Source organism: Sorex araneus, chromosome 1 (genome assembly GCF_027595985.1).
Source record: "Sorex araneus isolate mSorAra2 chromosome 1, mSorAra2.pri, whole genome shotgun sequence".
Lineage (NCBI taxonomy): Eukaryota > Metazoa > Chordata > Mammalia > Eulipotyphla > Soricidae > Sorex > Sorex araneus.
Genome location: NC_073302.1, coordinates 338,019,145 through 338,037,969, shown reverse-complemented (window position 1 = coordinate 338,037,969; position 18,825 = coordinate 338,019,145). Strand labels below are relative to the sequence as shown.

Here is an 18,825-nt window from a genome sequence, read left to right as displayed (position 1 = left end):
TTTTTTTCGCTTTGTTTTTCTTTTTTTTTTTTTTTAATTTATTTTATTGAATCACCAAGTGGAAAGCTACAAAGTTCTCAGGCTTATATCTCCGTTATACAATGCTCAAACACCCATCCCTTCACCAGTGCCCATATTCCATCACCAATAAAAACAAAAACAAAACAAAAACAAAAGCAAAAACAAAAAAACAGTATACATCCCACCCTTCACCCCCCAACAACCCCCCCGTGTGTGAGTGATAATTTCACTTCCTTTTCTCTTTACCTTGATTACATTCCAGATTTCAACACACAACTCACTATTGTTGTTAGAGTTTCAAAACAGACTCACTATTTTTGTTGGAATTTATCCCCCAAGAATACAGCTCTATTAGCAAGGAAATATTTGATAATAAGTTTTCCACTGATGAGAATGAAGCTATAAAATGTCGCGTGGCCGCGGTAGTGGCCACACGGTTTACAATTTCTGTATTATAGTAATTAAGTCCACGGAGATTTAAGTTGGAAAATGAATCATTTCCCTTCCTGGACCAGCATGTAGCAAAAGCTTAGTTCACAGTCTCCATACATGGGTGCAAGCACTTGCTGGAACCCCAAATCCTAAATTGTCTCTGGTTCCCGCTCGTTCCACATCCACCGGCTGTGCAGAGGCATGGGCACCCGGGCCGAAACCCGGCTGGAGCTGAGCACTGGCCCCGGCGGGGACTGCCCCGGTATCCCGTGGCTGTTTCAAGTTCAAAGCACATTTTTTTTTCCCCGTGCCAAAAGTTCATACCTTCTCAACGGACCCACAAAATGTCGGACACCACGCCTTCTCCCGGAGGGGAGAGAGACCAAGAAGGAAGGCTATTTCCTCTGTTAGCCAGCGTGGGGCAAAAGCTTAGTTCACAGTCTCCATACATGGGTGCAAGCACTTGCTGGAACCCCAAATCCTAAATTGTCTCTGGTTCCCGCTCGTTCCACATCCACCGGCTGTGCAGAGGCATGGGTACCCGGGCCGAAACCCGGCCGGAGCCGAGCATCGGCCCCGGCGGGGACTGCCTCGCTTTGTTTTTCTTTGATCCCCTTATATGTTTGGGTAGTACTTTTGTGTCCATATTTTATGCAGTGATCTGCCTTTTCTAGGTATTGTTATTTTGAGATCATCATATTCTTTATATCTAAAATTCTAGGCTTACCTTTTTTGGTTTTTGGACCACTCTAGATTCTGTAATACTCAGGGGCCACTTTAAACAGTGCTCAAGGAAACATATATGGTGCTGATTAAATTTTGAACACTTAAGTCTTATGCAATCTAAGAGACTATTGCTTTCTTTTCCCTATTTTATGTGGTACTTAAAAAATATATATCTTACTACCCCAGAGTGTTATTTTGTTTGCCTTTTTATAGAAAATCATTTAGTATTACAGAGTTGGTTTAGTCACAATGAATTTCTAAAACTGTTTGAAATCTGAATGACAGCCTAGTATTCATTTTTTATAGGTCCTTTCATCTGACACTTTGGTTATATCACATTATTTCCTTCTGGCCTGTAGTTTTTTACTGGATACATCTGCTGTTGAGTCTTATGAGGTTTCCTTACTTGTGAGTCTACTTTTCTCTTACTGCTTTTAGGACTCTAACTTTCTGGTTTTGAAATTTCAATTTTTAAAATTTAAACTGGTTTACAAAGTTGTTCATAACATAATTGTTTCCGGCATTTGGTGTTTCAACACCGGTCCCACCCTCAGAGCGACCTCCAATTCCACCAGTGTCTCCAGTTCCCTTTTCTCCTCCAAACCTGAGCTCCTAGCAGGCTCAATCAAATTTACTTTAGATTGCCTGTAAACAAAGTAGGAAATGGGAAAATCGATCAATAAAAGTCAATTTGTGATATTTGTTCTTTCTCACTGTGGTGTTGCTAAAGTGATTGAGGATTTCCTAGGCGGGTTGGTGCTGCTTGAGCCTTCTGTGCTACTGTTTTGATATTGTGAGCTGAGTGGACTTCTGCATAACTCCCCCATCATATTGTTTGTGCTCTTACTGGCTGTCAGTACTATGTAATTTGGAGATGTTGTGTGGCAGCAAATGCAGCTGCACACTCCAGGTGCTATAGAGGTGGTCGTTTATACGCTGGAGGAGTCAAGTGTGGCGGCTGCAAGTCTGTCCTCTGGATGGACAATCTGCCATCCGTATTCTGATAAGACCACAGAGTTTTCAACCTGGAGGTTGATCTCTCTGGGATGATTTGGCAGCTTGATGAGCTTCAGTTTGGTTCTGACAATTTTAATTAAAATGTTTGTTGGTGTTCATCTGATAGTATTTATTTGTTTGTAGTATTTGTACCTTTTGTAGATCAGGGGGTAATGTTTCCTTCCTCATATTAGAGAGATTACGGACTATTATTTTTTCAATCAGTAATTATTTTCTCTCTCATTTCCACCTGGTATCCCAGTGATACAAATATCACTCCTTTTGCTGTCACATAAATATCTTAGGTCTTCTTTATTTTGGGTTAAAAGTTTGCTGCTTTTGGAAACTCATCCCATAGTCATCTTTGCTTTGCCTTCAGCACTGGGCAATTTTTATTCTGATAGATAAGATTTATAAATTTGTATTTCGTATAAGTAGTGCATTTGGAATATGCTTTTATGAAGACTAAACTAAACATTATAACTAACATAATGATTTTACATAGTTATTAAAATACTACTTATTAGGGATAGATATTAATTCTAACTTCTCTATTTTATTTATTTATTTAATTAATTAATTTAATTTTATTGAATTACTGTGAGATAGTTGCAAGCTTTTATGTTTGGATTACAATCACACAATGGTCAAACACTCATCCCTCCACCAGTGCACATTCCCCACTAACTTCTCTATTTTAGTTTGCTAATTTTCTGTTATTTTAAATTTCTTTTTTGTTGAAGCCATGCTTAAAATTTTCAAATTAAATAATTGTTATGATACAATGTCTTTTTCTTTTTTTTACTCTAGAGGCTCCAGAAACTTTAGCAGTTGCAGTGCAGAGGACTTTGAGAAGTTAACTTTAAATAAAGGAGGAAATTGCCTTCTCAATATTCCAAAGTCTGATGAAGCCTACAGTGCACCTTTCTGTGGTAATAAATTGGTGGACCCTGGTGAAGAGTGTGACTGTGGTACTCCAAAGGTCAGTAAATTTTACATATTTTTTAAAAGTTCTCTTTATTTTGTTAAATTTTTTTTTTTTCGCTTTTGTTTTTGTTTTGGAACCACACCTAGCAATGGTCATGGGTTACTTCTGGCTCTGTACTCAAGGAATTACTTCTGGCTGTGCATGGGGGACCGTATGGGACGCTGGGGATCAGACGGGTTGGCTATAGGCAAGGCAAGTGCCTTACCCACTGTACTGTCTCTCAGGCCACATAAATTTTTAATTTTTGCCTTGGGAAATTGCCTTGGGATGTAGAACAAAGGAAATAGTTTGCTTTAGGCAACTCTGGCATTGGAGGTTAAATAAAACAGTGGCAAAATGAAGATTGGTATTTTCTTGTGTGGAAACATTTCTGTAACTGGTCATATTCTTCACAGAAAATAAATAATATCGTTATCTGTCTTATGTCAAGGAATTCTTCATGTTTATTCTTCTTTTATTGCTAGCCTCTCCCATTTTGCTTATGATTATTGGGTTATTTATCTATTTTAAAGAATGAATTACTTTTCCTTTGATGCTTTACTTTTGTGCTTTGACTTTTCTGGTGAAAATATGGATTTGGATGCATTTTAGTAATGAATTGAAGTAGCTCTTTTCTCTAGAGTTCTATAGTAAAAATATTCTTTCATTTAAAAAGCTAAAAAGAAGTTTTTTGTTTTTCTTTTGGGACCACATCCATCAGTGTTCAGGACTTACTCTTGGCTCTGTGCTTAGGGCTAGTTCCTAGTGGTGCACAGGGGTTATATGGAGTGCTGGGGGTCAAATACACATTGGCTATGTGTGCAAAGTAATTGACCTACCCACTGTATTATCTCTCCAGTCCCTTCTTTTTTATTAAAAAAAAAAGATCAGTTATGTCACTTAGCCGTTTCTACATTGCAGTCATTATCCTCTTAAAATGACCATGTAACTCATTTCCTACTAAGACTTCATTTATATTTTTATTTATGTGTGTGCGGCTTTATTGCATTCTCAGTTTTTCTTACTAATTCTTCTTCCTTCTTACCTAACAACAGCTGGCTTTTGTCAAATGACTTCATATTCTAGAAGAATATGTATTTTGTATTTTACAAAATGCCAGTATGTATTTTGTGGAGAAGTTGTGACTGGATCTTCATTGCACTGTTACGGACTTCTATCAAATAATTTACATAGCATAATTCTCACAATAACCATAAGAGATGGACTTTTTTGTATTCTCATTTCCAGCTACCAAACTTATTAAAAGAATCTATATTTTCTCCTTGAGCTTTTATACTACAAAATTACTATTAATTTTTTTCTTTAAATTTCAGTTCCATGGTTTCCAAAAATGTTAGTGGTTGGGTTTCCAACATAAAACATTACAGCACACCTCTCCCACCGGAGTGCCCACTTTTCTCCCCCATTGTCCCTGTGCTTCCCCCACCCATCCTGTCCCCTGTTCTCCCAACCTTTATAAGATCCCACTGAATGCCTGAAGACACTTCTCAGTTTCTGTCGCCTTGCCATTTATCAGTCCCCTACTTCGTTTTTGCTCCCCCCCATGTGATAGATCATTCTGTATCTGTCCCTCTCACAAAGTTAGTCCTGCCGCCACAGGAACATGAAGACCTCTTTCAAAGCTTAGCTGTAGAGTCAAGTGGGGTGGGGTCTGGGGATGGTTTGTAGACATAGCTTGCTGCCTGGGGATACTGAGAAATGTGTCTGGGTGGTTTTTTCAATGCTGCTGTTCATAGGGACACAAAAGTGTCTTTCCAAGCTGGACCACACAGAGTTGAGCAGGTAGGGTGGTAGCAGTGGCGTTCGGAGGTCTATACTGTGCACGTCAAACCATCCTTCATCCCCAGGATGGACTCTGCTTGGTAATGGTGTATGATGTTTTTGTTGTATTGTTGATTCATTTTGCTAATATTTTGTTGAGGATCTTTTCATCTATGTTCATCAGGGATATAGGTCTATAATTTTCCCTTTTGTAATGCCTTTGTCTATTTTTTGTCATAAGCTACCAGTGAAGGTTACTTCTCCTGCTTCTTCATTGTATCTGCTGCTATGTGATGGTGAGAAGCTAGTTTTGAGCATGCCTGGGTAGCAGAATATGGTTTTTGCTGCTGGAGTTTGTTGTCTCAGGCTCACTGGATCAGCTGGGCCCGGTGGAAGTGTCCTCTGTAGCCTCCCAGCATTCATGTCTTGTCTTGAATTGTCTGCACTGCAGTGTTCTCTCACGTGTGAGAGTGCTCAGACACCTGTACTTCCCAAAAGGCCTGGTTTTCAGCATGCCGTGTTGCACTGTACCTGGCTTATAGCCAACCTGGGAGGTATTCACTACTCCCTTGTCTGACTGGGCTGGTCTCTGATCAAACATTCTGTCAGAGATAGAACTTGAACACAGCAGTCAGGTGCAGGGGGAGGAAGTAGCCTTTTTGCCTATAAAACTGCAGCTGTCATTCAGCTCAGCTTCTCTGCCCTGGGGTAGGGATGGTGGTTCCCCACTTCTGACTGATGACACCTGAATCCTATGGTTTACAAAACTTCATCAGTACCATTTTATACATAAAAAATTTCGGCAACACATCCCCCACCAGAGTGCCCACCTCTTTCCACCATTATCCTAATGTTCATCTCTCCCACCTCTCATTGTTCCCTATGGTGAACTTCCTACTAGAACCACTTCTGTTTTTTTCCTCTGTGCAATGTTATTCCCTTACTGTGTTTCTTTATATCTCACATATGAAAGAGATCATTCTGTATTTGTCCCTCTCCTTCTGACTTACTTTACTCAGCATGGTACTTTCCAGATCTATTCAGGTACCTGCAAATTGCATGGTTTCGTCTTTTCTTACAGCTAAGTTGTATTCCGTTTTGTTTATGCACCATATTTATTTATCTAGTCATCTTCTTTTAGACTCTTGGGCAGCTTCCAGATTTTGGCTGTAGTGAACATAGAGATGCGAATGTCTTCTCATTTTCTTTTTAATTTTTTAAAATTTATTTGATTTTTATGAGAGACATTGTGATTTACAAAGTTGTTCATTATAAAATTGTTATTTTGTTTTGTTTGCCTTTTGGGTCACACCTGGTGATGCTCAGGAGTTACTCCTGGCTTTACACTCAGGAATCATTCCTGGCAGTGCTGGGTAACAGTATAGGATGCCAGGATTGAATCCAGGTCGGCCATGTGCAAGGCGAACACCCACCCACTGTACTATTGATCTGGCCCCTCATTATACAGTTGATTTAAGCATTTAGTTCCACCACCACCAGTGTGACCTTCCCTCCACCAATATCCTCAGTTTCCCTCCCAACCCCAACTTGACCCCTTCACTGTCACTGTATCACTGTCATCCCATTGTTCATTGATTTGCTTGAGTGGGTGCCAGTAACGCCTCCATTCGTCCTAGCCCTGAGATTTTCAGGACGAGTAAAGATTTCTCTCTTTACTCGTGCTTCCCAGTCCCACATTGGAGGCTCTTTCAGGGTCAGGGGAATGAGACCCAGCATTGTTACTGTTTTTGGCATATCGAATATACCACAAGGAGCTTGCCAGGCCCTGCCGTGTAGGCAGGATATTCTCAGTAGCTTAGGTGCCCCCTTAGGCACATAACAAATTTACTTTATATTATTTATTCCAACAGAATTCTAAGAACTGGCAAATAGAATCAGAAAATAAATCTGTAAGAGCCAATTAGTGATTACTATATGATTTTGATGTATGTAAATAAGAAAATTAAAACCATTTAATACAATATAAAATACCCATTTTCATTTACATAACTACATTTTCAATTCTGGAATCTAAACTATATTACTTTAAATTTTATTTTATACTTGGATCTCATTATGGTAATAATCATGTTTCACCTGTCATTAATAAAACTTTTAAAGCAATTCTGCGTTGATATATTTTCGAGTTTATATGGAATAGGTCAGGCCTACATATGTAAATTTTCCCCTCACACTTTATATAAACACTGTGGTTTACAAAGTTGTTCATGATGATTTGTTACAGGCATTCAGTAAAGCAGTGCCTGACTCCTCCCCACTAAGGGCCACCTGGGTGAACTTCTGTCAGCTTGGGGATGTATCTGAGGCCTCTTGTGCAGTTCAAGCTTCTTCAGAAGACCTAAGGCACTGGCAAAGGGCTGAAAGAATGGCAAAAATTTCAGGGGAAATTTTTTCTTATCTCTCGCCTGAGCCCTAGAGGCCAGGAACTGGATTTGGGACCAGGTGGGTTTGATGATCCAGGGAGTGATCTCACACACATGTCCCCCAAAAGCCTCACCCTGAGACTAGCTAAGTTTCATGCCGTGAAAGTGCGAGATCTCTTGCAGGTTGTTTAGAATAAGAGACTCCTTGAAGCTGATAGCTCCCATGGTTACGGATAGAGGAAGAAGGGAGGAGGAAGGGAGGGACAACTCTCTGGTGCTCGCCCTACCGGACCCCTCCGGGATCTTAAGGTTCCCTTGGCATTGGAGTGCAGGTATAACCCCCCTGCCAGGTTGATTCCTTTCAGGGCAAGTCTCCTTCAGCCTTTATAGGATCCATGGAACCGTGGGTTGGAGCCCACTCAGACCCCATAGCCAAAGCCGTGGTGCCCTATTCACTCACTCTCCAGTCACTTGGCACCCCCACTCACACATTTAGAATTCAGAGGTGAAAGAAAAAGAGGCTGCTCCAGCCCTGTGCTGGCGTGAGCTGAGAGAATGAAGAGAGAGAGATAGCTCAAGTTAAGATAGTTTCGCAAACAGCCGTGTAAATGGCTGTCTTACACCCAGGTGTGTGGTAGAGGTCAGGAATAAAAATGAGACAAGAAAAGATAGTTGAGGGGCTGAAGAAGCCCGGTATTCCCCCAGATTTGGTTCAGGGAACTCACCCATCCAAAAACCTTACCGATTACCTTCATAGATGTCCCATATTGGGAGCCAGATGTTGGGGCACAGTTTTCCCCCAACGGTGCCCAGACACATTGTGCACCAGGTCCGGGCAGATGAAGGGCGAAGGATGACGGGCGTGTGGAGAGCTACCCTCTGGAAGTAGCTGATGGCTGTTCACCTTATTGCCAGATACACACATGTTTTATAGGGGTCTCGGCTTACAAGAAAGTCCAATCACATGAAGTTCAGCATTATTAGCCTATCACTGCTCCTTCTCTGCTATGCCCCACTCTAATCTCAGTCAGTGCTAGATGCTGCAGTTAGGATAACTTGCTAAGTGTGAGTAACAGTTTCTGTGTCTTGGGCTCATGTGACTAGGAGGTCGAGTGAGGCTCAAGGCCGAACACTCGGTGCTGGTTGACACCCTGTTCTTGCCAACTTTGCCCAGATACTCCCTCTTGTGAGACTTTGCTTCTGGGTCACTTTGCAAGGTCCGGTCTTATCTGTACCAGTGTCTGTCACCATGCTCCACACAGTGTTCCAATACCAATCCCACCACCATTGTACCTTCCCTCCACCATTGTCTCCAATTATCCCAACCACCCCTTAAGCCTGTCACCATAACAGGCCCTCTATAATTTATTTCCTATTGTTTGTTATCAATAATTTGCTAACAGAGTGATCAAACAATGTTTTCTTAGGAGACAATTAGTGAAAATTGTCACATCTCACCATAAACAGTTGAGTCCGTGTATCACTGTATTACTGTCATCCCGTTGTTCGTCAGTTTACTCAAGCGGGCACCAGTAACGTCTCTATTCCTCCCAGCCCTGAGATTTTAGCAGCCTCTCCTTACTCGTGTTTCCCAACGATTGGAAGCTCTTTCAGGGTCAGGGGAATGAGACCTATCATTACTGTTTTTGGCATATCGAATATGCCATGGGTAGTTTGCGAGGCTCTGCCCATGCGGTCAGGATACTCTCAGTAGCTTGCCAGGCTCTCTGAGAGGTACACACACTCACACACACACATATGTATGTGTATGTATGTATATATATATATATATATATATATATATATATATTACTCTCTATGGTTTGTTGCTTACTGTCTGAACTCCATCAGATATGGTGTGGTAATTATGGAAAATGGGTAGAAAGTGTCTTATAATGTGTTGGAAATAATGTCCGTGTCTGGAAAGCAGCCTGGAGCGTGGCAGCAGTTGGGCAGTGGAGGTCGACTGCTGGGGCTGGATCCCTTGGGGTGGGGAGGGTTCTCACCCACGCCCCTCTGGGGCACCTTGAGTTAGTGAAAACAACTCGGCAGAGTCCAGTGGCATGACTATGGGGGCCTCATTTTATACTCCTGTCTGGGAGGAGCAGCCATTGAGATCTGGAGGGTGGCCAATGAGGAGATTATCCGGCAGGGTGTGGTAGGGTGTGACTTATGGGTGTGATCCCTGGGTCACTGGAGTTGAGGGATAGCAGGCAGAGAATCTCTGCTTCCGGTCCCATTGAGTCCACAGTCCAAGGTCACAAAGTTCCGCATTATCTGGGTTCCGTGGGACTTCATTCACATGTGAGGCTTGGCTGGAGCATCCAGAAAGCGGCCTGAAGTGTGGCAGCAGTTGGGTAGTGGAGGTTGTAGTGGAGGTCGGCTCCCAGGGCTGGGTCCCTTGGGCGGGGAGGGTTCTCACCCGCCCCCCCTCTGGGGTGCCCTGAGTGAAAACAGCCTGGTTCCAGAGTCCCAGGTATAAGGTATTATTAAGATGTTGTTACAGGTTAAGCCTTCTGTATTTATATTTTGTTAATTAAAGCTACCAAGAGTATCTCACCCGAAGAGCCTGGCAAGCTACCTGTGGAATATTCAATATGCCAAAAACAGTGACAACAACTCTCACGATGGAGACATTACTGGTACCCGTTCGAGCAAATCGATGAGCTATGGGATGACAGTGATAGTGACAATGAAGATTGGTTAGCTTCTGCATTACATCCCATCCAATCTGGTGTGCTACTACTGGTTTATCAGTGTTGTGGAGATTGAGATGTCCAGAAAGTTCAGAATTTTTAACAGGGTGGTATAGATGGAGTTAAATTTTTAACAGGGTGGTAGTTTTGGGGTGTGTGCATGAGTGCCTGGGCTTCAGAAGTGCAGGGAGATGGGGGAGGTAGCCCATCCTGACTCTGTGAAAGCCTGGAGATTTCAGCCACAAAACCTTCATACTTGAATTTTCAGCAGATTAATTTCTGGATGAGGCTCAGTCTAGAGGCAGTGGAGCCTGGCCAGGAGCATTCAGTAATGTGGAGCATGGGAGCAATCAGCTGCTGGGGCTCTGGGTGAGCACTTGGCTGACCCGCCCCCCCTCTGCGGTGCCCGTGATGACTCAGCTATGACTGGATGTCTGGGAAAAAAGTCTTCTGGGCTTTTTGATCTCTTTCAGATTAATTTATGGGTCTTGAATCATGTCTGATGGATGAGTTACATGGCACTGGAGGTGGTTTGTGGGTTGCAAATGTCTTTTCTGAGTAGAGTTTTTGGGCTCTTGAGATAGGTGCCAAGAAGTGGAATTCCTTGGTTATATAGAAGATTTTTAAAAATTGTCCATATTGTAATCCCATCAATGGCCAACATCCAGAGACCATAAAAACAAGCTCCCAGAAGACATTATATAGCCTAGTTTTCCCTCTCGGAGAGCCTGGCAAGCTACTGAGAGTTTCCTGCCTGCATGGGAGAGCCTGGTAAATTCCCTGTGGCATATTCATATGCCAAACCCAGTAACAATAATGGGTCTCATTCCCCCGACCCTGAAAGAGCCTCAAGTGCGGTGTCATTGGGAAGGATGAATAAAGAGAGGCTTCTAAAATCTGAAGGCTGGGACGAATGGAGACGTTACTTAGACTGCTCAAGAAAATTGAAGATCAATGGGATGATGATGATGATGACGATGATTGATAATGATGATTGTTTTCCTAAAAGGCTAAATCAAATCACATACCTGTTAACAGTGAATGAAGATGCCTTTTCCCCACATCCATGCCAACACAGGTTGTTTTTGTTCTTTGTGATGTATACTTAAAAGCAAGCTCCCGGAGCTTAAAGAGACTTAAAAGCAAGCTCCTGGAAGAGAGTGACACAGAGAATCTTTTGCCCGCGCGCCTGGCTGTCTTCCCCGGGGCCTCCTCGGAGGGGATGGGCTCCAGCTTCCCTCCCCACTCTGAGCAGAGCTCCTGGTGACCGAAGACCTCCAGAGCCTAGCCACAGCCATGCTCAAGGCCCCTCTCCACACGTTCGGACGAGCCTCACGCATGAAGGAACTGGCAGAGGAACCCAGGTGTGTGGGACCCAGGGCTGAGACCTCCAAGGCTGCTCGGATCGGGACTGGGCCTCCTCCGCCCAGATTTCCCATCTCCCAGTAGCTAGGCAGTCACACCCAGGTACTGCCCAGCGCCGTGCAATCCTATCAACGGCCAGCATCCAGAGACGTAAAAGCAAACTCCCAAAAGCTTGCTTTTAAGCAAAGCAACCTGGCAAACTACTAGGAGTTTCCTGCCCACATAGAAGAGCCTGGCAAGGTCGCCATGGTGTATTAATATGCCAAAACCAGTAACAAGCTGGGGCTCATTCCTCTGACCCTGAAAGAGCCTCCAGTATGGCACCATTGGAAGAACGAGTAGAGAGAGGCTTCTAAAATCTCAGGGCTTGGACGAATGGAGATGTTACTGAGACCGCTCGAGAAATTCAACGATCAATGGGATGATGATGATGATGATGATGATGATGTATACCAGTGTCACTGGGATGATGATGATGATGATGATGATGTATACCAGTGTCACTGGCATGAGATGATATCTTGTTTTGATTTGCATTTCCCTAATGATTAATGATACAAAACACTTTTTCATATGTCTTTTGGTTATCTTTGAGGAAGTTTCTATTTGTCTTTCACCTCCCTTTTATTAAGGGGTTGGTTGTTTATCTTGTGAAGATAAGTACTTTATATATCTCAGATATTAGCCCTTTATCAGAGGAGTGGTTTAGCAAACATCCTGTCACAGTCTGTGTGGTATCTTTCTATTCTAGCCTTTGTTTTTTTGTGGTGCAGAAGCTTTTTAGTTAAATGTAATCACATTTGTTTATCTTTGCTTCTCTTTGGTTGGCCATTGAAGATAACTCCAGATTTGATTTCCTGAAGAACTAAACCTATGTTTTTCTCAATATAATTTATGGATTTAAGTCTTATATCAATGTCTTTAATCCATTTTTAATTGACTTTGGAGGTCTGGGCTCAACTTTATTTTTCTTTTTTGTATATGAGCCACCAGTTTTCCCAGCACCATTTGTTGAAGAGATTCTTTGCTCAACTTCATACCTTTCTCTCCTTGGTCAAAGACATAACTGTCCATATACCTGAGGATATGCCTCAGATGCATGACTATTTTATTTGTCTAAGAATCTTATTCCTGTACCATTCTGTTTCGATAACTATAGCTTTTTAGTATGGTTTGAAATTATGGAGTCAGAGACTTCCCAACTTATTTTTTTGTAGCATTTCTTTGTCCTTTCACATTATTGTTAGGACCTTTATATAGCTTCTCCTTTTTTGAGGAGGTTCACCCTTCTCTGGACTCAGTTTCTCTACAAATAGCTCAGTATTTGCATCTCAAAACATGTGTTCCCAATGACTTTGAGCTACTTCTGGGTTAGGCAATTTCTTCTGGGTTTTATTATTTTCCAAGAAACTCATTATCACCCTCCCATCTATCTGCCTACAACATTCCTCCCTAGAGATTTCAACTCCTTAAATCTTTTAGAACTAGATGAAGGTTTGTCTTTTGTAAATGCTTATAAGTAGGGTGAAGGTTTATCTTTTATAAATGCTTCCTGCTGGAAAAAACCATGGACGTGCCCATATAAGGGAGTGAAATATCATGACTTTATTAAACTATTAAATGAAACAGTAAGAATGACAATTTTTTAAGTTCTTTTTTGCCCCAGGAAGAAGATAATTTTTCAGTTCTTAAACTTTATTTTTACTTATTTAATGTTTGATTTTCTATCTACTCCCCTCCTCACCTCCAAAATTTTTTGGCCAGATTTTGATGGGTGAAAAATGGGAATGTATTATCTTATTTTATATCTTTTTGTATGCTTATGGATCATATGCATAATTTCCAGCTCACTCTTTTTCTCTATCTCTTTTTTTCCCTCCCTACTTCCCTTCCTTCCTTCCTTCCTTCCTTCCTTCCTTCCTTCCTTCCTTCCTTCCTTCCTTCCTTCCTTCCTTCCTTCCTTCCTTCCTTCCTTCCTTCCTTCCTTCCTTCCTTCCTTCCTTCTTTTCTCCCTGCCATGTTCAGGACTTATTACTTCCTTTGTGCTCAGGGATTACTCCTGGTGGGCTTGGAGGATCAATATGTGGTTCCAGGGATCAAACCTGGGTTAGCCATGTGCAAGGCAAGAGCCTTACTCACTTTACAACTTCTCTGGCCTTGCTCACTTTTTTCTCTTACGCTGGAGATCAAAACAAACTCAGGATTTCATATTTGAGATTTAAGAAGCCTCTCTTTACTCATCCTTCCCAGTGGTGCCGCATTGGAGCTTCTTTCAGGGACAGGGAATGAGACCCATCATTGTTACTGGTTTTGGTATATGAATATGCCATGGGGAACTTGCCAGGTTCTCCCATGCATGGATAGAATATAATGTCCAGAAAATTCTACATTATTCTCTTCGGGAGCTTTAATTTATAGTCGCTGGGTCTTTACTGTTGAGGAGAATACATGATGCCAGGGGCAGTTTGTGGGTGTGACTGACAAGCCACTGGAAAACTGGGGACCTGGGAGGAGGAGGCCCAGTCCCAATCCAAGCAGGCTTGGAGGTCTCAATCATGGGTTCCTGCATATCTGGGTTTTTCTTGCCGGTCCGCCCTCTGTGAGGTTCATCTCGTTTTGGGTGACACTCATGCCCCCTTGGTGTAGGCTCGTCTGAGTGTGTGGAAAGTGGCCTTGGGCATGGTGGCGGTTGGGTTCTGGAAGTTTTTGGCTGCCCGAGTTCTGTTTGGGGCAGGGAGGGAAACTCAACCCACCCTCTCAAAAGGTGCCTTGGTGAAGACAGCCTACACTTCTCTTTGAGTTCTGGAAGCTGCACTTCTCACTGGGTTCTGGAAATTGGGGGCCTCAGGGTTTTTAGGGGACAGGCGGAGAGATGACGCCAGCTTCTATCTGAGGCACCCCAGTGAAGTTGGCCTAGCTTAAAGTTTGGAGGCATCTCTGCAGTGAGTTGCTTGGTTTGGAGATTCTTTTGTGTGTCTCTGGATCATGGCCCTTGTTTCCATCTTTTCTTTATTTTTTAAAAATATTTTTTATTAGTGAATCACTGTGAATTACAGTTACAGATTTACAAACTTTTGTGCTTGCATTTCAGTTATACACTAGTTGAGTGCTTTTCTCTCTACCAGTGCCCATTCTCCACCACCAATGGTCCCAGCATCCCTCCCACCACTCCCACCCCCATCCTCCCCCCACCCCACCCTTTTGCTCTCTCTCGCTCTCTTTTTTGGGTGTTGTGGTTTGCAGTAGAGGTATTAAGTAGCCATCATGTTCGGTCTATAGTCTACTTTCAGCCTGCATCTCCCATCCTGAATGGACCCTCCTAGCACCCTTTACTTGGTGGTCCCTTCTCTATTTGAGCTGCCTTTTCCCCCAGCATGCGAGGCCAGCTTCTAAGCCATGGAGTAGTCCTTCTGGCACTTATCTCTACTGTCCTTGGGTGTTAGTCTCCCATTCTGTTACTTTATATTCCACAAATGAGTACAGTCTTTCTATGTCTGTCCATCTCTTTCTGACTCATTTCACTTAACATGATACTTTCCATGTTGATCCACCTATATGCAGATTTCACAACATCATTTTTTCTAACAGCTGCATGTAAGCCATTGTGTAGATGTACCAAAGTTTCTTTAACCAGTCATCTATTCTCAGGCACTTGGGTCTTTTCCAGATTCTGGCTATTATAAACAGTGCTGTAATAAACATATAAGTGCAGATGTCATTTCTACTATACTTTTTTGCATCTCCGGGATATATTCCCAGAAGTGGTATTGCTGGGTCAAATGGGAAATCAATTTCTAATTTTTTTTTAATTTAAATTTAAATTTTTTATTGAATCACCATGAGAACAGTAACAAAGCTTTCAGGATTAAGTTTCAGTCATATAGTGATTCAACATCCATCCCTTCACCAGTGCACATGTTCCACTACCAAGAACCCCAGTATACCACCCTCCCACTCCCCACCCTTCCTGTGTGGCAGATGATTTTCGCTTTACTCTCTCTTTACTTTTATTACATTCAGTTTTCGACAGAAAACCCAGTATTATTATTTGGAATTTCCCCCCCAACAATCAGACCTGCCGAAAAGTCATCATTAGGTCATTCATTTTCTATTGCTGATAATGAAGAACATATGATGTTGCATGGCTGTGATAGCAGCCACACAGTTTTGAAATTCTGGTATTTTAGTAATTAAGTCCAGAGGTATTTCTGCCAGCAGCTGCTGCATTCCAAGATTGGTTTGTGTGCCTCTGGGATCATGGCTATTAGGAGCAGAGGAGCTATTCATGGGCAGCCCCTCGGGGTCTCATTTGGGCAGGGAGCAGGGCTGGTTCTGTCCCCCTCACCCCACATTGAGAGATACCCTGCACACCCCATCACTGCAAGCTCCTAACTCTCTGTCCAGTTGGCTCTGAAAGGTGGCCATCGTCATACTGCCGCAAAGGGGAAAAGGTTGAGAGACAAAAACCCTTCCCCTCCCAGGGCTGCACTGGGCTATAGCTTAGTTCACAGCCCAGGAGTATATCTGCCATCAGCTGCTGCATTCCGAGATTGCTTTGTGTGCCTCTGGGATTGTGGCTGCTCAGTAAGCGGCCGCTTGGTTTGGAGAAATAGTTCTGGTTCCCACATACCGGAGCCAAGTTAGTAGAAGCTCAGTGTCACTGGGGTTACATCATAGAAGGGGACTCTGCACCTTCTCCGTCTGGGGCACCCTGGTGTTGTTGGCCTGGTCTGGGGTTCGGAGCATTCTCTGGCTTGTGCCCACTGGCCAGGATTCTTCACTGCTGAGTGCGGCAAGATGGTGCTGGTTGAGGGCGTGACTTCTGGTGTTATGGGTGGGCTGGAGCCTCCCAGTTCCAGTGCCCCCATGCGGTTTGGAGAAATAGTCCCCGTCCCCATATACCGGAGCCATGTTAGTAGAACCTCAGTGTCGCTGGGGTTCCATCTGGAGAAGGTAGGGACTCTGCACCTTCTCCGTCTGGGGCATCCTGGTGTTGGCCTAGTCTGGGGTCCAGAGCATTCTCCGGCTTGTGATGCCCACCAACCAGGATTCTTTATCAATTTCTAATTTTTTGAGAAGCATCCATACTGTTTTCCAAAAGGGCTGAACCAGTTGGCATTCCCACTAGCAGTGAAGGAGAGTCCCTTTCTCCCCACATCCGCCCCAACACTGGTTGCTTTTGTTCTTTTGGATGTGGGCCAGTCTCTGTGGTATGAGATGATATCTCATTGTTCTGTTCTGCATCTCCCTGATGATTAGTGACGAGGAGCATTTTTTCATGGGTCTTTTGGCCATTTGGATTTCTTCTTTGAGAAAGTTTCTGTTCATTTCATCACCCCATTTTCTGATGTGGTTGGATGTTTTCTTTTTGTGGACTTCAACCAGTGCCTTGAAGATCCTTGATATCAATCCCTTATCAGATGGGTATTGGGTGAATATCCTTTCCTATTCTGTAGACTGTCTTTGTATTTTGATCACTGTATCTTTTGAGGTGCAGAAGCTTCTCAGTTTAAGGTAGTCCCATTTGTTTATATCTGTTTCCACTTGCTTGGCCAATGGTGTGTTGCCTTTAAAGATACCTTTAGCTTCAATGTCGTGGAGGGATTTGCCAACCTTGTCTTCAGTGTACCTTATGGATTCTGGTCTGATGTTGAGGTCTTTGATCCATTTTGTTCTGACTTTGTGCATGGTGTTAGGTAGAGGTCTGAGCCCATTTTTTTGTATGTAGCTGTCCAGTTTTGTCAGCACCATTTGTTAAAGAGGCTTTTCTTGCTCCACTTCACATTTCTTGCTCCTTTATCAAAGATTAGATGATCATATATTTGAGGGTATATGTCAGGATATTCTACCCTGTTCCATTGGTCTGCGGCTCTGCCTTTGTTTCAGTACCGTGCTGTTTTATTACCGCTTTGTAGTAGAGTTTGAGGTTTGGGGAGGTGATGCCTCCCATCTTCTTTTTCCCAAGGATTGCTTTAGCTGTTCATGGGGGCTTATTGTTCCATATGAATTTCAGGAGTGTTTGCTCCATTTCTTTGAAGAATGTCATGGATATCCTTATAGGGATCGCATTGAATTTGTGCAATGCTTTGGGGAGTATTGCCATTCTGACTGTTAATTCTCCCAATCCATGAGCAGAGGGTATCTTTCCATTTCCTCATGTCCTCTTTTATTTCTTGAAGTCGCATTTTGTAGTTTTCTTTGTGTAGGTCCTTAATGTTTCCATCTTTTCCAGAAAAATAAACTATTGGCATATGCCCTGCAGGGTGTGCCTGCTTGCCTGCATTGCTCTGTGTCACTGGCTCTAACTGTGGCTCTTGAGGTCTTTCAAGATTTATTTATGGGTCTCTGAAATAAGGCCAATAAATGACCTTATATAACTGAGTTGTGGCTTGTGGGTGTGGCTCCCACATCCCTAACTTTTGGCTGTTTAATTTCTTGGTAAACTTGGCCCCAAGTTTTTGGGGTCTGGCCAAAGGTGGAGGAGTAACTTTGGGCTATCTGGATGTCTGAAGGCACCATCAGGCTGCTGCACTTGCCCCACGGGTACAGGTTAACCTGCTGGCAGTACCATACTCCCGATTTTTCATTGATTTGTTTTTAAGGAACTGTTATAGGTAAGGTTCTTTGTTATATGTGTTCTTATCTTTTCATTTATCCTTTATCATAAAGCTTCTAAGAAATTTATGAACATTAATTTAGGGAGATTTTTAGAGGTACAGAGACATTGAATGGAAAGTTACTGAATGTAAAATTGCAGTGCTCATTCTTCACACACACAGTACCCGTCTCCTTCACCCTCATGCACACAGTACTCATCTCCCCCACCCTCATGCACACAGTACCCGTCTCCCCCACCCTGCAGCACAGTGGCGCATTTGTTATATTCCATTACTTCATTGTCACCTGAGTCTACAGTTTGCCACAAGTAGAATCATCTAAAAGTTTGATCTTGAACCTTTAGCCTCTGGAACTGTGAATCTATGGTATCTTGTTCTGGCAGTTTCAGTAAACTAACCTACATACTTTATCAGTCTTTTAAAATAAATTGTGGTCAGAGAGCGGATACTAGTTTAAGACTTGCCATACATGCAGCTGTCCCCAGCTTAATCTTCTGTAGCATATAGTTCCCCAGACATTGCTGGGTAGACTTGGAGACCCCAGAGAACAAATTTTGGTACTGCAGAACCTGAACAGAGTGGCATCCTCGACCCTATCATTGAACCACTGGGATTTAGTTAATAGAAAATCACAGGAAGGGGGTCTCTAGGCACCCTGAGCACTGACTGGGGGCTCCTCCAGGAATGTATAGAGACCTAAACAGCCATAAAGTCAATATCTCATTAGGTAGTAAGAGGTCATTTCCAGAGAGAGACTGCTATAGACAAGAAAGATCTAAATTTTTGGTTCAAGATAAGAGTTTTATTAATGAATATTGATGACAGTGACTTAAAAATTG

At 42.8% G+C, this 18,825-nt stretch overlaps 1 protein-coding gene across 1 annotated transcript in view; it reads left to right on the top strand.

Moving 5' to 3' along the window:
• ADAM9 (ADAM metallopeptidase domain 9) overlaps positions 1-18,825 on the top strand; it is a 121,087-nt gene that overhangs the window by 60,764 nt on the left and 41,498 nt on the right. The window contains exon 12 of the mRNA XM_055124476.1: positions 2,986-3,157. Coding sequence (XP_054980451.1) covers positions 2,986-3,157 — 172 coding nt within the window. The remainder of the gene's footprint in view (positions 1-2,985; positions 3,158-18,825) is intronic.